At 47.0% G+C, this 22,944-nt stretch overlaps 1 protein-coding gene across 1 annotated transcript in view; it reads left to right on the plus strand.

Moving 5' to 3' along the window:
• The first annotated feature begins 2,538 nt into the window (after positions 1-2,538).
• LOC115397271 (E3 ubiquitin-protein ligase TRIM71-like) overlaps positions 2,539-22,944 on the plus strand; it is a 31,851-nt gene continuing 11,445 nt past the window's right edge. Inside the window, exons 1-3 of the mRNA XM_030103501.1 lie at positions 2,539-2,572; positions 13,672-13,713; positions 15,862-16,000. Of these exons, the coding sequence (XP_029959361.1) occupies positions 13,675-13,713; positions 15,862-16,000 (178 nt within the window). The 5' untranslated portion in view covers positions 2,539-2,572; positions 13,672-13,674. The remainder of the gene's footprint in view (positions 2,573-13,671; positions 13,714-15,861; positions 16,001-22,944) is intronic.

The raw sequence follows: 22,944 nt of genomic DNA on the forward strand, positions 1-22,944 counted from the left end.
AGCTTCTGGGCTGCTCAGTATATACACTCTGAGGTGGGCGGGGCTTGTGAGCTGGAGTCTGTGATTAGTGTGTGTGTGTGTGTGTGTGTGTGTGTGTGTGTGTGTGTGTAGTGAGGGCAGTGTGCTGGATCATTTCTCTGGTGGGCGAGGCGTTCACAGCTGTTGAAACATTCTCTGCACTGTGGAGCTATTTCTGCATGACGGAAGCATTTCTCCACTGTGAAGGCACGTCTGAGCCATGTAAACAAAACTATGCATCATGGGGGTATCTGTGTTTTTCTGCACAGTGGAGGCATTTTTTTCACCATCTAAATGTCTTCGCACTGCGGGGATTTCTTTTGTTGGGGCATTTCCGCTCCGTGATGACATGTTTTTCGCAGTGAAGGCCTGTCCTTACTGTATTCTGGTGCAGTGGGGACATTTTTCACTGTGACGACACGTCTGTGTGAAGTCTTTGCACTGTGTGGCACACTGTGTTCTGACAGGACGTTTTCTGCACCATGGACATATTCCTGTATTTTGAAAGAATCCTTTCACTGTGATTGTTGCTCAGAGTATCTCTGCACTGTGAGGGGATTCTTACACTGTCAGGGTCTTTGTGCAATTTCTTTTTTCTTTCGTTTTTGAATGTTTACATGAAGACAGAGTCAGAGTACTTTCAGAAAATTCTGTGTTTAGGGAGCGTGGACAGAATGTTGTGTTTTCAGCCGCTCTGAGCAACGAGAGGTTTCTGTTTTCACTTGAAGATGTTGTCGTGTAATGATTAACTATGATTAGTTCGATCAATCAATTGCCAGTCAGGATTCAGATGCAGGTGATCAGATGATGACCAACTCTCCTTTATTATTGTGGGCTTTTGATTTATGTAATTTGAATGAGGCTTTTGAAAAGAACCCCTCTCCCGTCGAATTCAGTTCAATATATTTATGGCTCCAGTCTTGTGTGTAAATTTAACACATTGATCAAAAAAAAAAAAAATCACATTTTTAGGGCAAATTCCTGGGTTTCTGGAGAAGTCAAACTCATCAAAGCTCCTCTGTCAGGATCCGACCCTGTTGAAGGTGTGTTCTGCGGCTTTTTGGCGCCACCTGCTGGTTTGAATCTGCACTCAAAACAACGCTCGAGAAAACTCAAACATCTCCTGAACGACGCGTGGGGCGGTTTCATGAGTTTCATCCCCTCTAGAATGAAACAACACGTCATTTCCGCAGCCAGCCCGCTTTTCAGCTCAGCAGAAGAAAGACGGGACGCCGACGACAACAAAGAATGAAGAATGGAAAATGAAAAGTGAAAACAGCCACCAGGCGCCCAGTTCAGGAAAAGAGGGAGCAAGGTGTCCCAAGGTGTCCCAAGGTGTCCCAAGGTGTCCCAAGGTGTCCCAAGGTGTCCCAAGGTGTCCCAGGGTGTCCCAAGGTGTCCCTCATGTATGATATATGAGGATTGCCCAGTCGGGGGCGCTATTGGCTCACCTCATTGCAGCAGCTCAGCAAAAATCACCATTTTGGACATTTTTAATTTTGGTTAAAAAAAGAGAGAGAAAACCCTCTCCATATCATTTCTAGTTCTTTCAAGGTAAAAAAAAAAGTGTGTATGCGTACAAGGCGTAAGAATGTACTTTCACGTCGTATATGCAGTTTGTTGGAACTCTTCTCTGTACCTCTGAGACAGGTAACTGACTGTTTCCAGTTACACACATAAAAATATGGCCTATATCATGATAACTGGTTTCCATGGAAACCAAAATAAATGTTTTTGCCTCAAATCATCAAATCGGCTGACCCTTGACTTTCCACCTCATTGCTGATTTCTCTAGCCTGGTAAACCAGACCCGCCCGCTCCTCATCCACATTTTCAAAATCCAAACACAGATGAGGAGTGGGCGGGGCTGGTTTACGACGCAAGATTTTCTCAGTCGGAAGCTCTTAATCGTCATCTTCTGCCGTTGGTCGTCGTGTGTCTTCCATCAGTAACTGGTTTCTATTTTTAATCATCTACAAAACTCTTCCCGATTCCTGATAATCATCAGACAGTCGTGTTATTTATAAAAATGAATCAGAATCTTTATTATCATTGGACTAAAAGAACAGCAACATTATATGCCATCAGATTTGAGGCTGAAAACACACATTACTGATCATCATCATCATCAAACTTTATTACAGTCAAGAGGTCCAGGTTAAGAACAAGAGTAATCAGATCAGAACAAATAGCTTTAGTTTTATCAAATACACAAAAAACATACACAAAACCCTTAATGTTTTTTCTACTTCCATAAAAGCTTTTTATTTTGAAAATCCAATCGGAAGCACACAGAAAATGCTATTTGTTGCCTTTTGTGAAAGTTGGCGGTGTGCTTTTGTATTGAAAATCCAACCGGAAGTCCCGTGTGGCCGGCCGGGTGTGATGTTTCAGCACAAAGAATCCAGACAGGAAAGAGTCCGTGGAGGCAGAAAACTCTGGAAATCGGAGCAGAAGAGAAGAAAAGGAGCGTCTTGATGACTTTTTTTGTTTCTTCCCACGTTCGTGAGGGCAGCGCGGTAACGGACCGGAAGCGGGGCAAAAACTACCAGCGGTGAGTCGGGGCGCGTCCCGAAAAAACTCATCCAAGTTTCCCTCTTGAACCTCAAAGTTTTCTTCCCTCCACAAAACATAAGTTAAATTCTTTCTCTGCATGTTTGTCTCTGTGTGTAAAAGCGTGAACCGTGGTAGTTTCGGGAGCGGGACGTGTCGGCCGATGTTACGTTAGTTTTGGTCTGCTTCTTATCTGCCCCCCCCCCCCCCCCAGCAGCCGCGGACACGCTCGTGTATCTGCTGCCCGTCCATCCTCCGCAGAGGCACGGACAGTTTTCAGTCGTCAGCTGTTGTCTGAGCTGGAAGGCGAACTGGATAAACTCCGATGAACTTCAGTTCGCCTGCAGAACAGGAAGAGGTCCCGGTGATGCCGGGCTGGCTCTCAGCCCCCAGCAGCTGGACCGGGGCTCTGCAGCCGTCAGACTTTAGACTGTATTTATCTCACGTGGAGAAATTTACCATTTCTTTTATGACCAAAAGAGCCATTTCAGTGACTTTCCGTCAAGTCACGTTGTTGTGGAGCCATAAAGAACATTTAACCTTTAAAACGAGGCGAATGCAGCTCAGGAAGACTCACAAACAAAACCAGACCTCATGATGAATTCATGAAGTTTCTACAGTTCAAAAAAGTGAACATTTCATTACTGTAGTTCTATTTTTGTACCTGATTTTAACAGTTTTCTTTCTCTTTTAAGCTTTTTTTTTTGACAGTTTTGAAATTTTGGCTGTTTTAGCCATTTTCTAGACAGTTTTCTATGTTTTTTTCTGCCATATCTCACTTTCTTTTTACAAATTGGAGACATTTCAGTTTTTTTAAGCTGTTCTATCATACTTTGCCCATTTCTTGTGGGTTTGCTATTTTTCCCCAATTTGACTTGAACCTTTTCTGAATCCCTTTGAACCAAGAGTGACGAATCATATAAGTGAAATGTTTATTCAGGTATCACGTGGTGAAGGCTTCATGGAGCCGCAGCTTGCAGACCCCTGAGCTGGACTCTCTCTACGCTCACATACGAGGATCTTATTCATGGATTTTTCATCTGCTTTTTTAAGATGTAAACACGCCACCTCTCTGACCCCCGGATTCACCCCACAGTGATTTTGTGGATGAAGGACTTTTTGCTGGACAGACCACAGCATGTGTTTATCAGTGTTTTTAAAAACGGGGCTCTCAGGACCAGCTCCATGCTTGTGGAGTATGCAGACCACGTGGCCCCGGGGGCTCACATCACCGACCCGGGCCCAGCACGAGGTTCACACACTGGTCCTTCACTGGAGCTCAACGCCCTCAAAACTCAACAGCTGTGCTCAGTAGGGCTGGTCCCGAATATCTGAATATTCGTCGCTATGATGACATTTGGCGAATAATTTTGTGACCCGAATCATGCATCCTCGAAGGCATTCCCGTTGCTCCAGACAGTACCTCAGATGGTAGAGCGGGTCGTCTTATAACCGAAAGGTTGGCGGTTCGATCCCCGCCCGCGCAGGCGTAAAGCTGTCGTTCGTGTCCTTGGACAAGACACTTCACCCACCTTGCCTAAGTGTGGAAGTGTGAGAGTGAATGGTTGGTGGTGGTTGGAGGGCCGATGATGCAGACTGGCAGCCTCGCTTCCGTCAGTCTCCCCAGGGCAGCTGTGGCTGCAGCAGCAGCTTACCACCACCCAGTATGGTGTGAACGGGTTAATGTGATACTGCAGTGTGAAGCGCTTTGGGCTCTGTCAGTGCAGGGTAAAAACCGCTGTACAAGTGTAGTCCATTTACCATTGACGGCCTGATAGCTTCACACAGTCCGACGTGTTTGTTTGCTGCGGCACTCGGGTGCCTGCCAGCGGGCAACAGCTATTCGAACCAGCCCTCCAGCTCAGGGAGGAGCTCCGCTTCAGGCACCGGGGGACAGAGATGGACAGCTGCCTGTCCTCTGGCAGCACTCAGACTGTCTTTATAAGAAGGCACAGCAGGGTCTCCACCTGCTCAGGAACTTTGGCTCTTTTAACATCAGCAAAGACGTTTTCGCCCTGGTTTATACATCACTGATCAAATCCATCCTCAGCTTTAAAGCCATACTTCAACATTTTGGCAAATTGGCCCATTTAGCGCAATTCCTCAGTCATTGAACAGCATACTTACTGTGTTTGTGAGGGCGAGCTGTTGTTTATTCAGAGGTGAGTCGGGGAAGGTTTTCGGGACGGACACAATGGAAGTGGACGGTATTTTTGTTCCCCTTCGTCAAACTCATCAAATACACAATCCAACAACCCCAAAACACTTTGGTGGACACGTTATAATCCACACATTCACTACGCTGTGGAATATTAATGCAAAATTACCAGATTGAGTTGTTTATGCGAAGATTGCTAAGACGGAACTACTTACTAAACATGGCGTCTGGGCGTAGTGATCTCTAAAGAAAAAGTAGTTCCCAGTATTTGCTTCAATGTCGTAACTACAATATTATTTGTTGGTGTTCCACAGCGTAGTGAATGTGCGGATTATAACGTGTCCACGCCATTACTCCTGAGTGGAAACTGAATCCAAATGCCTCCAAACAACATATTTCCCTGAGAGTCATACGGTGGACAACCTCGAGGCGGCGCTCAGAGCTGCACTTCAGGACTGGCAACTTGACGAGAAAAAACTTTTTCAGCGATAACCACAGGGCTGTACCAATACATGTATTAGCATTGAACCGTTTCGGTACGGGCCGTTCGGTTCGGTACAGGACTGTGCACGGGTGAGTTCACGGGCCAAAGTTTTATTTTTTCCCCGGCTCACGGGCCGGATGGTGCGTGTGTTTACGTTCTGCCGCTAGCATGTGCAGCTACACCTGCAGCCATGATTGCTGCTGCTAGCAGTCGTCCAGGCTGCACATGTCCGCGTGGCGCATTGGTCCCTGGGACGGAATGTCATGAACTTCTGTCCACGGACGTCCGCGCGCAGGACAGATTTTGTGACCAGGTTGCACGTATGCGCACGTCGCGCCGGTACACGCATGCGCCAGAGCGCCACCGCAAACAAACCATGACAGACGCTGACTTTGAAAAGTGAGTCTGTGAAGCGAACAGGCTGCAACTCTGTCTGAAGAAACTCAGAGAAGAGCTGGAGGACGGAGAGAGCAGACTCTGTCAGGAGGAGGAGAAGGTCTGTGTGCGAACTGTACCGCGGCTGTCGGGGGGCTCACTTATTGGGGGGGTGCGCGTGCCTCGGAGGGAACATGTCTGCTTTAAGTGACGCTTTAGGCATAGCGCCCCCACGCTTCAATGGTGAGGACAAGTACTGCATGCAGGTCGGCATCTTTATTAAAGTGAAATAGTGATGCTCAAATCATCCATTAAAACTGGCCTAAATCTGCATATAATTCATGATCATGATCATACTAAATCAAGAATAATAAATTAAAGGAAATACATGGGGGAAACAGCATTTTTCCAATATTTAGGGCCCCCCCAAAATTTCACAAATCATGTTTTCAGGGGGGCTCATGTCTCATCAAGGGGGGCTGAGACCCCGCTGGCCCCCCATAGTTCGCACCCTGAGTGAAAGTATCTAATCGCTCGGCACCGCCCCGAGATTCAGAAACAGAAAAAAAAGGCGTACACAGCTGAGCCCAAATGTAGCAGGAGAGAAGAGCGTTGGCATCGGTGATGTGCCGCAAAGACACAGACACGCGGACATGGGGAGCATGGACCACAGCAAGAAGATTTAGGTTTTGCATTTTGTTCCCTACTGTATCGAAACCGAACCGAACCGTGACCTCAGAACCGAGGTACGTATCGAAACGAGATTTTTGCGTATCGTTACACCCCGAATAACCACTGACAACGCCGCCAACATTTCTGCTGCAATCAGGTCCCTGCATTGGCCGTGGCTGATCTGCTTCGGTCACAATCTCAGCCTGGCTGTCACGAATACATTGCATGACCAGAGGCAAAAAACCCGGCGCGCCATCGGACTGTGCCGCAGTATTGTCGGGGCCTTTTCACTCAGCTGGCAACGCAAGAGAGAGCTCCAGAAGAAGCAAGTGGAGATGGGACTCCCAGAACACAGTCTCATAACGGTAAGCAGAAATTTGTATCTGAATATCTGAAACAGTTGTGACGTAGGCGAACTAAAAATAGAATCATGGTCTTATTTATTTATTCCTTTATTTATTCATTTATTCATTTTTTTATTTACTCACTCATTCATTTGTTTATTCATTCATTAATTCATTTATTTATGTATTAATTAATTCATCCATCGGCAGGACTGTGCAACCCGTTGGGGCTCCAAACTGGCAATGGTGGAGCGCCTCCTGGAGCCGGCTCAGGCGGTCAGACTCGTCTTGTCTGACGACAGACGGAGCGGCCGTCCCTGACCCGGCAGGACTCGGATGTCTTCAAAGCTGTTCACGTCGCGCTGAAACCAGGCGGTGACTTCACCGATATTTTGTCAGGAGAACATTGTGACGAGCTCCTCTGTCCTCCCCGTACTCCAGCTAAGCAGGGACAGAAAACGACCTCCAGCTGACAAAGTCAATCAAAGCCGGAATTCGGAAAAAGCTGGAGGCCAAGTAGGGCTGGGCGATGTATCGAATTAATTCGATTAATTCGACTTTATATTTTCAATCGATGTGAAAAATATTAAATCGCAACATCGAGTTAAATTTTTTCTGTCCCTCCGCCATTTTTACCGGACGTGTGTAATACACACAGTCGCCACACCAGGAGGACTGGCGCTGTAGCACAGACTAGTCAACATTCTCTTACAAATGAGAAGAGTTAGAGAAGAGTCCCAGCCGCGGACAGAGAATGCTCGCTCTCCCCGCCCATCGTATCTCTCCCGGCGCCACGAGAATCCCACACCGCGGCGCTTTAACGGTGAAACACGGTCCGTTCCTCGTCTTCTGCCATCACGCACTCGGCCGAATTATCAGAAAAATAAAAAAGAAAAGGCTGATATAAGGCACAAAATGAAATAAAGAGCGCAAATATGACAAAAGTGAAAATGAAACCTTAATCGCTTTTTGTCGGTGCTTAACTTTGATCTGTGTGGGATCTGAACCCACTTAAATTTGATCTATATGTGCTTTTTTTTTTTATAAATTGTTTTTTTTCTCCAGTTTTCCTTTTATTTATTCAGTGCAGTGCCCATGCAAGTGTTCTTGTTAAAACTACTTCAGTAAATAACTATATTGCCAACACAGTTAAATGCTGATGTTTTGGCATTCAATAAAACATCCTATTTTTGAAAAATGTGTAATTGTGTTTCTTTACACAGAGAAAAATCGATTAAAATTGTTAATCGGATTTCAAGAAAAAAAAAAAATCGAGATTTAATTTTTGACTATATCGTCCAGCCCGAAGGCCAAGTATGGGTCCGATTCAGTGCGCAAATTAATGCGAAAATGCACTTTCCTGGACCCTCGTTACGGTGGAGGATATGAGACTGATGGCAGCGCATCGGCTGAGGCCAGGGCGGAATCACAGGCTGAGATCGTGAGCTTGGAGGGGCGAGCACCAGCAGGTCCAGTGGCCGTGAGAGTGGAGCAGGAAGAGGCGCAACCTGAACCCCCACGAAGAAAGGTGACTCTGGGAAGTCTCCTGCAAAAACAAGCCGATGCAGCGTCCGGTCCCGTCGGCACCACAGAGGACCGAGTCGGAGCTGAAATAACAGCCTACTGTTCGGAGCCCGTGATTCAAGGAGACGACGGCCCCCTGCTGGGTGGGAATGCGCTGCCAGGCGTTTTCCCCTGATGTCGCGAGTGGCCAGAAAGTGCCTGTGCGTCTGTGCCACAAGCTCGCCATCTGAACGGGTTTTCAGCACCGCAGGAAGTGTTGAAAGTTCACAACGTTCCCTGTTACAGCCGAAAAGGTTAACATGCTGGTTTTCTGGCTAAAAATCTTGAGTAAACCTGTTGCTACTTCCCACCCAGCTCACACTGGCACTGTGTGGTGTGTGTGTGTGTGCGTGTTGTTTCTTTGCTTTTTTCACTTTTTTATAAACTGTATTTGTTATTCAAAGTCGTTCAAGCTGTAATCTAATATGTGCACGGCGCATTTGCAAAAGTGTTCTGGATCTTGTTCATTTAAATGTTTGACTGTATTACACATTTTAAAAGCCATTTTTGATGTTCAGAGTTGTTCAGGCTGTTATTTAATTGATATTTGTGTTCTAGATGCTGACGTTAATTTCATTGTTGTATTTGCACTTTTGCACTGTTGCGAATAAAAGTTGTCAATATTGAGCATATTATGTTGTTATTGTTTCATTATTAGTGTTTGTATTCAGTTTCTAAACGGTGTAGAGACAAGCCAACAGTTTGGTGATGCTGTCTGAGCCTTGAGTATTATTACCTCCACCAAGGAGGTCATGTAATCATGTCGGTTTGTTGCTTGGTTGGTCTGTTGGCAACATTACGGAAAAAGTTATGGACGGATTGCAATGAAACTTTGTGGAAAGGAGGGTCTTGGGCTAACTTAGAAGCCATTAAATTTTGGTGATGATCCGGATCACTGTCTGGATCCAGGAGTTTTTTACAGGATTCTTTATCATTGAGAGATAGGGAGTCTTTCACATGGTTGGGCAGGCCCGCCGACGGGGGGCCTGTGCTGCCTGTGCTGCGCTCCGATCACACCCGCGATCACAACGTTGTTTTATTATATCTGGTGTTCTTATTGTTGTTGGTGACTGATTTGAGCCGTGGCGGAGGTCTGCGCTCTCTGAGTGCCAAATTCTAGTTTTTAATTAGTCTCGGTAATACCTTATACCGGGGTAAAATGTGGAGACGGTATGACGGGATCAAAATTTAATTCCCTAATTTGACCCTAATGGATAGTTTTTTAAATGTTTTTTAAATTAGAATTTCTTCTCTGATTAATATAACATGCTCCTTTTTTAATGTGTTTTCCTACCAAAAGCCAGTGTGGTCTGAATCAGCCAGTAGGCGCAGCTCATGCGTTACCCGTTAAACGTTCCACTTCGTGTTAATGAAAGCATTTTTTCTCCCTTCTGGTGACTTTAACTAACTTACAGTCATAAAACACGGAGGACTTTTTTCGCCCTCGACCACAACAACTGACCGAGCCGTGATTGTTGCCTGTGTGACGGTTTAGATCCCAGTTCTGACGCTGGTTCTCCTTTAGCATTCCGATACGCCGGTTGAACCAAATGTTTTTTTCTTTCTTCGGAGGTTTTGGACCTGGCGGCGTGCGTTGGGTGTCTTTGTGTGTGATGCTCAAATGAAACCATGCGGCGTGGCCAGGTGCGCCACCCGGACTTTCCACACACTTTCAAAATCTAATTCCACAATTATACTAGTAATCAACAGAGACTTGAGGTAAAAGAAGATAAAAGTCTCTTTTGGAAAGTCCGTCCTCGTAACTTCCTGCTGTCTCAGGTTTCTAAAGGTTTTCCCCTCGGCCATTTTTCAGGGGCTTTTCTTCTCCTACCAGTTTCTGATTGTGCCGTCTCCATCCCCCACTCGCCCCTTGTTTTGACCCATTGTGACATGATGAAAGTCGTTCATAAGGATGTTATTGTCAAAAAAAATACAAGTTTGTAATCACAGTATTATTACATGTTGATAGTATCGTTTCAGGTTCATAATATTAGCACACATTTCAGTTCTAGTCCAGTCTTCGGTCCATTTTACTCGAGATACAGAACGAATTCAGAAATGATCCAGAGTGGAACCATTGCGTCAGTCAGAATTTTTTAAAAAACATGTTCAACATAAATACGAGGGGGTACCGGAAAAAAAACGGACTGTGGTTATAACTTTTATTGTGTTTGATTGTAACAATTTTTCAAAGCTGTCGCCTTTAAAGTAATCCCCGCTGATTTGAATATACCGTTGCTTCCGTGTTTTCCAGCTTTAAAAGGCGTTTGAAAACTCGCGCGTAATGATGCCGTGCAGTGCGTCCTTCGATTTTTGTTTAACCTCCTCGACGTCCTCAAATCTCCGCCCTTCAGCTCTTTCTTAATTCTTTGGAAGAGAAAAAAGTCACAGGGGGCTAAGTCCGGCGAATAGGGCAGATGAGGCAGCAGGGTCATCGTTTTTCTCCAGGAACTGCATTACGCGCAGGGCCCGGTGCGCCGGCGCCATCGCGGTGCAGCCACCACTTGCCATCCCGCAAAAGCTCCGGACGCTTCTGCCTCACTGCTTCTCGGAGCCGCCTCAGGACTGGATGTAGTGGTCCTGGTTAACAGACTGCCAGGCGGCACAGACTCGCTGTGTTCGGCTTCCAGAAAAAAAGATCCTCGCGGATCTTTTCCTGCTTGCGTGAGGATGCGGGTCATCCGGAGCGGGGCTGGTCTTTGTTTAGCCTGCAGGCTGCAGCCACACAGATCAGCTGTGAGCTCCGAGTCTGCTCCAGTCCTGCAGCTCCACACAAACCTCCCCGTCCTCCTCTGATCCACCGAGACCAGGGACGGCTCAGGGACAGGGTTTTACTCATATTCACTGTGTTTTGTGTTGTTCAAAAGGACACGTTGGTAGCTATGTGTTAGCGCTATGATGCTAAGTTGCTACATGCTACTTTCTGCGTCAGGAGGAGGCGGTCCTCCCGAGAGAGCAGGGAGGAGGGGTGTGGGTCACGCATGGCAGCATTTCAAAAAGGACTAACTGTCACTGGATTCTCTCTCCATGGAAAATCCTCTATACAACCTTTAAGTCTGACCTTTCTAAGCTCTTTTTTCACTTCTCTGGAGATTTCTTTTTTCTCCCATTGGTCACCAATGCAATAAATCACTTCCTTCTTATTGATAGCTGATTTAAGCTCTTTAGTTACCCATGGCTTGTTATTTGGGTAAATAACCTTTTTTGACGGAATAACTGAATCCACACAAAACGTGACATAAGATGAGATCGAGTCACACATTTCGTTATATCATCAGAAGAATCGAAGAAGCAGTCCCAATCAGTACATTCAAATGAAGCTTGAAGAGTAGAAACGCTGTCCTCAGACCAACATTTCAGTCTTTTTCCTCGCTTTTTCCAGGCAAGCGCCTGAACACAGGGACGTACCGCGGCGTGAGATAAACACAGTTATGATACGAGGATCCAAGCGGAGGGAGCGGCATTGACTTGTACGCTCCATTCACACCGCCATAGCACAAAGCTATGGTCGTGTTCCTCTGTGTTGTGGCACAGCTGACATATTGTTCATAAGTCTTAAGAGTATCTCTCAGACGACAGTGATTAAAGCCAGGATAAATTTTGGGGCGTCGGGGCAGATACTATCCAGCCGGTGCGTGGCGTCACCGATCAGCTGTGCAGCGGCTGCAGCGTCTGCACGCCGGTGCACGTACACAGTAGTGAAAAACAACTGCTGAAACTCGCGCGGCAAGAAAAAGGGCTGGAGAGAGATGCACGAGTTCTGTGTCAGGTGTGCAGATCTTCTCTCGCACCACCACAGTGTCACAGTACCTTTGGTTAATGGAGCAGCACACTCCTCCTCCGCGTGACTTGCCAGTAACTTCCTTGTTACGATCCAGTCTCAGCGGGATCCCAAAGCCGCTCAGTGACAGATCCTCATCCAGGTCTGAGTCGTTGAGCCAGGATTCAGTGAAGACAAGCAGGCAGGTGTTCCTGATCACCTGACTGTGATCCACGCCTCTGCCTCATCAAGTTTGTGGCGGATCGACTGCGCGTTCCCTAGAACGATCGGCGGCAGAGCCGGGAGCCTAGTTTTATTTTGATAGAATTCTTACAGAATCACACAGGTTCTCATTTCTCAGCTGTTGGCTGCTTTCTTGTCTTTCACGCAGTCCACATGTAGTTCATCCTCACCTTCCCCTATTCTGGCTTTTCCTCCTCTCCACACGTCTTCTCACCCCGACAAGATCCCTGAACTCCCTGAAAGGTGGCGCTCCCCCACAGCGCCAGCAGCACCGTCAGAACCGTCAGATGCCAGGTGGAAACAGGCCCTAAGGAGAGGGGAACGAGGGGAACAGGCCCTAAAGAGAGGGGAACGAGGGGAACAGGCCCTAAAGAGAGGGGGACAGGGGGAAACAGGCCCTAAGGAGAGGGGAACGAGGGGAAAAGGCCCTAAAGAGAGGGGGACAGGGGGAAACAGGCCCTAAAGAGAGGGGAACGAGGGGAACAGGCCCTAAAGAGAGGGGAACGAGGGGAACAGGCCCTAAAGAGAGGGGGACAGGGGGAAACAGGCCCTAAAGAGAGGGGAACGAGGGGAACAGGCCCTAAAGAGAGGGGGACAGGGGGAAACAGGCCCTAAGGAGAGGGGAACGAGGGGAACAGGCCCTAAAGAGAGGGGAACGAGGGGAACAGGCCCTAAAGAGAGGGGAACGAGGGGAACAGGCCCTAAAGAGAGGGGGACAGGGGGAAACAGGCCCTAAGGAGAGGGGAACGAGGGGAACAGGCCCTAAAGAGAGGGGAACGAGGGGAACAGGCCCTAAAGAGAGGGGAACGGACGAAACAGGTCCGTGAAGAGAAATGGATGTGTCCCGACTGTTCAGATGGCGGTCGTACGGCGGTTGGAAGGCGGTCGTACGGCGGTTATAAGGTGGTCGTACGGTGGTTGGATGGTGGTCATACGGCGGTTGGAAGGCGGTCGTACGGTGGTTGGATGGTGGTCATACTTCAGTTGGACGGCAGTTGTACGTTGTTTGGACCGCGGTCGTGCTGGGGTTGGATGGTGGTTGGATTTCGGTCGTACGGCGGTCGTCATGGCTTCCAAAGCATTTCCGACATGACGCCTTTCTGTGTTCTGTTTTACTCGTGCTGGTAAGATGAACGTGTTAATGGTTGCATTTCAACGTGTTAGGATCTATTTTTTTTTAACGATGCCATTATTTTGAAAGGCAGACCAGCTGCCATCTTCGTCATTTCCACTTCCTGTTGCTAATGTTAAGCTGCTGCGCAGGAGCGAGTTACAGAAGAATTGTGCAGGAGTGAAACACGTGCTCTGCTCTCCCTGCACGCTGAAATAAACCAATGTATGGGTTAAATGGGTGATTTTGTGTGCTGATTACAGGCTCACAGATTGTGCGATAATCGCGATTAGTTGGGTCTGCGATGTAGTTTTTTTAAAAAAAATGTGCCGGATTGACAGCACTGATGTTTACAGTCTGTGTTTGAACGTGTTGTCTTCTGTCTCGTAGGAGATGACGTCCACAGACCCCGAACTCCACCTGAGTCAGCAGGTAAGACAAACCGCCGGCTTGTCTCCTCATAACTGTCCAAAATCAAGTAGACTCTCAGAAACTGGCAACCCAGGCAGCGCTCTCTGATTGGACGGGGGCGGCAGCGTTATGAGGAATGTTACTTATTGAATCCTTTGTGATCACTGAAAGAGCAGAGAATCGGACGGCTGTCACATGATTCATCAGTAGATGTACGGCCAGGTCTGTGGAGTCCTTTAAAAAGAACGTGAAGACATTTATTGTGAGAAGGTTTTAGTCGAATACCTCGCCAGTGAAAAGCACGATGGGTAAAATCTTCGTCTTTGTACCTTTGGACAGCACTTTGATTTTATCTGAGAAAAGCACTCGAGAAATAAACTTTGCTTCCCTAGTTACTCTCTTAGCGTTCGTTGTTGCTGCTCGTCACAGTGGACGCTGCCGATGCCGCTCCAGGTTTCTCTCGGTCACCAGTTAGCAGGGACACCAGTTCGTCCAGAACACCGGCCCAGGAGGACTGACTGTGGGCGCCGCTCGTCTGAAGTGTGTGTGTGTGTGTGTGTGTGTGTGTGACTTTCCTCAGCTTAAGTTTTACTTTTTGGCGTGTGTGTTGAGTTTACCAGTCCTCTACAAGGCCGTGTTAAAGTGACTCGGGGAGGATCAGGGTTCGATTCCTGACCAAAGTGTAGTTTTCTTTCTGGCCTCTTTGACATGATGATGAAATGTGTGGAAGAAATCAACATTTGTAAAATATCCTGAATGTGCAAATTGAGCTTTATCTGCACCGATCACTCACTGCTGTGAATATGATCCACGAATGCTTGTCTGATCAATGCAGATTTCTTCTTTTTTTTTTTAATGTACTTTAAATGTCACTCATGAGAATTCGACCTTCTCTCGGCTCTCGTGATAATCAGACTCCTGCGTCCTTCCAGGCACCGCCTGGTATTTCTGGGAGTTTCACTCCTCCAGGGTTTTCAGTGACCGTGTTCAAGGCTATCGCAGCAGCTGTCCTGGGAACTCCCCGTCCACGCTGATTTACCGCCCAACCACAAATAAACACCGAGCAGCTCGCCCAGTTCCACTCAGACACACTTCATGATGGACTTCAGTGAAGATATTCTGGGTGATTTGATTTGAATCACTTTACTCAGTCGGCACTCCTCAGTACTGGTCAATAACCTGATCACTGTGGATTTTAAACCTATATTGTCCTTTTTCTGGAATATCCTGTTCGACTTTTGTTCAGTTTTAATGTGGTTTAGCTCCAGCTAAACTAATGTAGCAGTGGGAGATGTCACTCAGTTAATAAGCTCATTCTCTGACAAAACTAAGCTCACGCAGAACCACTTGTATATATTTATGAAGAACGTCCGGCTGTATTGTTTAAAAAAGCATTCACAGCTATTGTGCGTCAAGCTGCCATCGTGACACACACCTCCTCTGCCGGTGAATCAGGACTGAACAACCTGTTTGTTTGGAACAGGAAGCTGAAACATGCAGTACTCAAACAGAGAGATGGAGGAATTCCGAAACAGACAAAATGCAGTGGATATAAAAAGTCTACACTCCCCCGTTGAAATGCCAGGTTTACGTGATGTAAAAAAATGACAGCAAGACAAACAGTTTCACAACTTTATCCACCTTAAATGTGACCTATACACCTGTACAATGGAATTGGGGGAAAAAATGAAACCTTTAAAAGGGAAAAATAAAAAATAGAAAGGCTGAAAAAACCTGGTTGCATAAATATCCACACCTCTAAACTAATCCTTGCTGCAGCAGGGATTTGGCTTTTTGGCTTTGGCTTTCATTCCTGCACTCAGTGTTTCGGGTAGAAGCCTGTCAGCGTGGAGCGTCTTGACGTGGCGATATTTCCCCCTCTTCTTTGCAAAACTGCTCCAAATGTGACAGACTACGAGGATCTCCTGAGCATAGCCCTCCTCAGATCAGCCCACAGGTGTTGGATGGGATTGAGGAAGAGAAACTGTGAATGTTTTATCAACCTCGTTTTTTTCTATGGCATGGAAATGTTTCGTTCCAGTCGGCGTTAGTGCTGGCTGAAACAGCTCATGTGCGCCGAAGACGTCGCCTCATTCCTCCTGAGTGCAGAACGTTTGACAACCCGTGTTTGGAGGCCTTTGGTCATGATGGACATGTTTGTCTCCTCAGCTCTGCAGTAACTGCGACACCTCGCTGTCCAAGTTCTGGTGCCTGGACTGTAACGGATCTCTGTGTGACGACTGTGAGCTGGCCCACCGGAGAGTCTCCCTGACCAGATCCCACCGCCTCCGCAACCAGCCGCAGTCAGGTCTGATCCCAGCCGCTCACTCTCAGATGCATGCATGTGCTGCTGAATGTTCCTATCTGATCGCTTTAAGTGGTTACTTCTTGTGTCAGAATTCATTTCTTGCTCTAAAAGCACCAACAATCTTAAAGCTCCCATATTATGCAAAATTCACTTTACAATGGTTTTGTAACAATAATATGTTTAGATATTAGTTTTTAGACCGCTGAAACTCCAAACATAGGATGAATTTAGGGAGAACAAACTTAATACTATGTTTTTGGGCTTCTGAGACCGATATGACGTGACTGACAAATAGCATAATATGGGAGCTTTAAAAGTTGTCCATCTACTCTGCCAATCTCATCAATGTTTTGGTGATACCGATCCTTCAGATTAGGGTTCAGCTGGTCTTGGTATAATACAGATGTGGAGTGAAAAAAATGAATAGCGTTAGCATCACGTTACCTCGACCTGTCCTCCTCCTGCAGCCGCTGGATGGCTTCTTTTGAGGTTCATTCTCTGGATCTTCTGGCCTTCATTTCATTCCTGAACTGGGAAGAAGTCCTCGATGTGAAGTGGGCACTACACACCCGATAATCCAAATGTGGTAAAGTTGGAACTGTGATGCTGGGGTCCGTGTTGAGCGCTATTAGCCATAGCTTCAATAAATCCCGGTCACGCAGTGGGAGCCTGTGAGCTCAGTGACGTCCAGCTGGTCATTTCACTTTCACAGCAGGATGTATGCACACTGGAACCATTGTACCAAAGTTACAACCAGCTGAAAATAAACTCTGACTGCCTAAAAAAGCCGATGGAGATGCCGTGGTCTGACCGCAGAGCAGAGACGCTACTTCCATGTAAACAAACAGAATGAATGTGCGCCACGGCGCAGTGTGATGACATCATCGCTTCAGCGCTCCCGGAGAGTTGCTCAATCTAGCCGGTTTACAGACTTCCCAGTAGCGCTAAGTGATGCTGACTTAATAAATTTACATGTATCTACCACCCCACAACAAACATAAGAGAAAAGAGCGTCTGTAACGGCTGCATGTCGGCGCCCCGCCCGCTGCTGTTATATGGATATGGGAGCATCTAATTATCTCCGAACCAACTGCAAATCACACAAAAGTCAAACGGGTGAGTAAATGTGTTGTGACGAATGTGAAATAAGGTCCAGATTGTAAAAACGACCGTTCCCCTTTAAAGGCAAAGCCTCAATAACTAATCCTCCATCGTTTCTTCCACTCAAAACGCCGTTGTTACACGTCTCTCTGTGTTGTTGTTGGAAACATGTGGCGAAGCGGAGGCTGCAGTGAGGGGGTGTGGGCCTCAGAGGGGGTGTGGCCCCTGGAGTATGAAATGTCAGGCGAACTTTGTTCGGCTGTTGGCTGATGTCAACCAGCCCAACTTTGTCCGGCTTCGCTTGGCGTATGTAGAGGCCTTTGGTGTATTCCATGCAGGGAGACACCATGGTGTATTGTGTGCACAGCATCATTTGGAAACCAACGTTTTTTCAGTTCTCCAAATGAGGTCGTACATCCGAAAGTCCCCGCACGGTGCAATAATTTCAGAGAACGTCGGTTCTCAGCGCATAGCAGAGCAACTTTCAAAAGATAAAAGCTCAAAAGGTTACGAACAGTTTATCATCTGCTGCGAGGGCCGAGGGCCCAAATCCCGTCACAGGGAGACCGAGAAGCCATCCTCAGAACAAAAAATGATGAGGCAAAATTCAAAAGACCCACGGAATTAAAGTTGAAATTTCACCCTCTGGCGTCTTTGGCCGTCGCAGCGCTCACTACATGTGAGCGTGGAAGATGAGATCGTGGCTGCTCCTGCGGAGTGTTGCAGAGATGACCGGCAGAGCTGCTTTTGATGTAAACATTTATTTTGAGGCTGACATTTTAAAAAATGATCTCTTATCGGCTCTGTGTCTTGCTCACAAAAATTGTTTTTTATCATTAAAAATAAAGCCAGAATCGCCCGTTTCTCTCCCAGGCCAGTACAGAGGCGCTAATGCAGCTTTTATCTCCTGTTGGTCAGACTGCTGTAATGCCTTGCTCTCTGGCCTTCCCACAAACAGTTTCGAATCTTCAGTTACTATGAAACTCGGCAGTGCACGGGCCGACGAGGACCAGGGGGCGGGGCCACATTACGCCAGTCTGAAGTCCTGATAGGACCAGGGGGCGGGGCCACATTACTCCAGTCTGAAGTCCTGATAGGACCAGGAGGCGGGGCCACATTACTCCAGTCTGAAGTCCTGATAGGATAAGGGGCGGGGCCACATTACACCAGTTTAAAGTCCTGATAGGACCAGGGGGCGGGGCCACATTACTCCAGTCTGAAGTCCTGATAGGATAAGGGGGCGGGGCCACATTACACCAGTTTAAAGTCCTGATAGGACCAGGGGGCGGGGCCACATTACTCCAGTTTAAAGTCCTTATAGGACCAGGGGGGGGGCCACATTACACCAGTTTGAAGTCCTAATAGGACCAGGGGGCGGGCCACATTACACCAGTTTAAAGTCCTGATAGGACCAGGGGGCGGGGCCACATTACACCAGTTTAAAGTCACTGCATTGGCTCCCTGTCCACTTCAGAATGAATTTTAAGGTTCTAAATCTAAGACAGACATAATTAAATAAATAACAGATATAAATTAAATATAGGACCGACACATACAGTATGAACACTATAATAATAACAGATGTAAATTAAGTATAATTTACATAGAAATCTGACAGATATAATCAAATAAATAACAGATATAACTCACAAAATATTAAATATAATTTAAATATAATCTAAGACAGACATATATGTACAATATAATAGAAAAATATCAGAAACAGAAAACAGTATACACACAGGAGTGTCACAGAGCTGAATGGATGATGGATGATTGCACACGATAAGTTAAGGTTAAGATTGTTTTGACATTGAGGAGTGTGTGGTGTGTGTCTGGTCTAGTTTATGTGAGTGTGTGGTGTGTGTCTGGTCTAGTTTATGTGAGTGTGTGTGTGTCTGGTCTAGTTTATGTGAGTGTGTGGTGTGTGTCTGGTCTAGTTTATGTGAGTGTGGTGTGTGTGGTCTAGTTTGTGAGTGTGTGGTGTGTGTCTGGTCTAGTTTATGTGGGTGTGGTGTGTGTCTGGTCTAGTTTAGGAGAGCTACGTCATCACGTAATTCATCAGTGTATTACCGCGTTGACCCGGGTCTGCCTTTCACACTAAAGCCGAGCCGATTAAAACCCGGGTCACCTGCAGGGTTTATCGACCCGGGTCGGAATGCTGTTTAAACCCTTTCCCACTGCCACGAGGAGCCGGGTATTGGCGGGTTTAAGTGGGTTTTTTAGCCAGTGGGAGAGGGGTATTAGGCAACAGTGAACTTTCATCCTATACGTTATGCTGACGGAGGTAAAGAGGTCACAGTGCAGTGAAACACGTGTCTCGACTCTGTGGACTTTTTCCCTCATGATAACATATTGTGCAGAGCTACGACATTTTAGCAGCGATAATAAAGGACATGTGGTTAAAGGCATAACAGTTCTTCTAACACCAGTCCAGTTTATTGTTGAGGGGAACACCTGGATGTTCACCGTGCTGGGGGTTTGTAACGCCGCCTGAGGAAATCCACCACAAAGTCTTTGGTCTTTCCAGAGTTGATCTGGAGGCGGTTCTGCTGACACCAGTCCACAAAGTTCTGGATCAGTTCTCTGTTTTCCCGATCGTCATCGTTTGAGACGAGACCAACGATCGCAGAGTCATCACAGAACCTCTGCAGGTGACAGCTGGCCGAGTTGAACATGAAGTCCGCAGAGAACAGGGTGAAAAGCCAAGGAGCCAGAACTGTTCCCTGAGGGACTCCTGTGCTGCAAACCACCATGTCAGACTCTCAGTCCCGGGCTCGGTTTGTGAGGCGGTCCAGGATCCAGCCCGAGAGGTGGTGATCCACCCCTGTGACCGCCAGCTGGTCCCTCAGGAGAGCCGGCTGGATTCTCACAGTGCTTCCAGGCTCCAGGTGGGACAGAACTCTGTCCAGGAGGAAGACGACAGCATGGTCCACCCCGATGCCAGGCCGGTAGGCCGACTGCTAACACTAGAGGGCGGAGATGGGCGAGGACCAGCCTCTCCACAGCCTTCATGTGGTGGTGAGAATGGGCGAGCTGGACCTTTGTCAGGAGGAGCAGTAGGGGGTCTTTGTGTGCTGCAGCCAGAGAAAGGAGCGGTGTTGATGGTGGAGGGAGGGCAGGGACCAGGCGGTGCACACAATGGGGGTTGCAGCCGGGTTGGCTGCGTTGGGGGAGGGGCAGGAGCCGGATCAAACCTGTTGAAGAAATGGTTTATATCATTGACCCACGCCTGGTCTCCTGCAGCCTTGGAGTCTGGAACCTTATGGTCTGAGATGGTCTTCAGGCCCTTCCAGACCTCTCTGGTGTTTTCTGCTCCGTGTTCCTCCTGTATCGACCCTTCCCCCTCCTGATGCTTCTCCTAAACTCCCTCTGCACAGACTTCAGCTCCTCCTTGTCTCCAGATCTGAAGACTCTTCTCCTTCAGGAGAGCCTTTCTCTCTGGGTCAATCCACGGTTTATTGTTGGAGAAACAGCGCTCTGTCCTGCTGGGTTCAGTGTTCTCCACACAAAGGTTCATGTAGTCCATGATGCAGTGGGTCAGACTGTCGGTGTCCTCCCCATGAGGACCAGAGTTCTTCCCACACAGTCGTCTCCAAACGCTCTCTGAGGGCTTCTTCAGCCTCAGCAGGCCATCTCCTCACTGTGCGGGTCACAGCAGGCTGGAGATGAACCATGCAGTGGTCACCTTTCCCCAGAGGAGCAGTGGTGAGCAGGTGTAAGCGTCCTTGCTGTTTGCATAAAAAATAAAGCCAGTGTTGTATTTTCTCTGGTGCAGCAGGTGGCATAATGTTTAAATGTGGGTAGAGTGGAGGACGGAGGGGCATGATCGAAGTCGCCACAGATCAGGAGGAGGGCCTGTTGGTCTGAGCCTGCAGCCTCCTCCCAGCAGGGGGCAGGAGGTCACAGGCTGCATCAGCATTTGCAGATGGGCGGGACGTAGGCCGCAATCATGATAACATGAGATATTTCTCTTGGGGATAACGTGGTTGCATGCTAATGGCTAACGGTTCAATGTCCTTGAAGCAGGATTGCTGATCACACACACCACACACACACACACACACACACACCACACACACACACACACACACACACACACACACACACACACACGTGGGGTACTTGAACGCCTCTCGTACTTGCTGCCATTACGGAGAAAAGTAATGGAAAGTCTCTTCTCTGCGGCAAAAAACCCGATGAAAATTGTCTCAAAAATGGCTTTTTTTTTAAATGCATATACTCCCGATCCGTTTGTCTTTTTGGAACGATTAAAAAACTGTTAGAAAGCCCTGGAACTCAAGTTTCCGGGGGTATTTGAACAACTTGCGTACGTGCTTGCGTCATGGACTACATTTACATACAGCTAATATCTGGGTTCAGGTCAATATCTGAGTTTCTGAAACATTAGGAAGTAGTGCTGCACCATTTGGGGAAAAGGTGAGATTGGCATTTAGGTGGACAATATTGTGATTGCAATTGTGCTTGCGATTTAATAAAAAAAGTTGGTTGATCATGAGTCTACAGACTTGCTTGGTCATCACGGGGAATAATCAAGGAAAAGGCAGAGATGGATTACTGAGGATTTTAATTGTGTAATAATGCTCAAAACATCCAAATTTAATGTATACAAACAACAGGGTCCAGCACAACAGAACTGTTTTTTTATTCAAAATAGCACAATTATGCATTGTACAAGCTAAAAAGGCACATCTCTGTAAACTGAAAACAGTGAAGCATCTTCTGTGTGATACACACACTGGAATGATAACACTTCACCACAGAGAGGGCTGGGCGCTACGACAAAATCTTATATCACGATATCAGAAATTTCACTTCACGGTAACGGTATATGTCACGGTATGTATTTTTCCCCTGTAATTTCAAATAATTGCTTAAAAATAACCAAACTGTCACACTTGCTCGTTGTCCCATTTTATTTTTTAAACTCTGGTTTATATAATGTCAATTATTTAAAAAAAATAACATGAAAGAAAAAAAGAGTTTTTAGCTTGAGGGTTTGAAGGGTTATTGGCTGGACGTGAACGTACTAGAGAATAAAGGATATACTTTCTGTCAAAATGGTATGACGTCATATAAATTTAATCATCAAAAAAAAATACCTGAAAAATAAAAGTCCCGCCCCCAGCACCCCCCGCCTGCCCCCCCTCGCCCCCGCCCCACCATTCTTCCGGAATGAGGTCATGTCTGAGTAAAAGGCGGGAAATTTAAAAAAGGGGTTCTGTCTTTCCAGGCGTAAGAATGAGTCAAGATTTGCATATGCTATATTGTAGATGTGTACTGGCTGCTCTGTAGTCTGCATGAATGTGTTGAACTTCCATCCAGAGAGCAGGGTTCTTTGAGTGGGAGTTCAGGGGTAAGAATCGCGGGTTTTTTTTTTTTTTTTTGGAGGGAAAGTTTCATATGTCAGGCTGAGGGATGATGATGAGAACCAGATGTAGTAATGTAAATATCACGTGTCAGTGCCAGCAGAAAAAGAGCGGGAAAGTTAGCCTGTCACAAGGTTGCCATTGTATGTTGCGGGCTGAAGGCTGATGAGAACCAGATGTGATAATAATATGCATACCGATGTCTGTTTACATTAAGGCCCGCCTTCCTGAGTGAGCTCATACCCTACGGGTGTGATCATGAGGAAAAGAGCGGGAAATTTACTAAAAACAAGGTTGCCATTGTATGTTGCGGGCTGAAGGCTGATGAGAACCAGATGTAGTAATATGAGAAACAGATGTGAGAGGGGAAAGTGGGCGTGCATTGTACTGTACTGTATATAAAATGTTTCACATAAGTGTGATCATAGCAGTGGAATCGTTACTCGGCAGGGA

This window comes from Salarias fasciatus, chromosome 11 (genome assembly GCF_902148845.1).
Source record: "Salarias fasciatus chromosome 11, fSalaFa1.1, whole genome shotgun sequence".
NCBI classification, from domain to species: Eukaryota; Metazoa; Chordata; class Actinopteri; order Blenniiformes; family Blenniidae; genus Salarias; species Salarias fasciatus.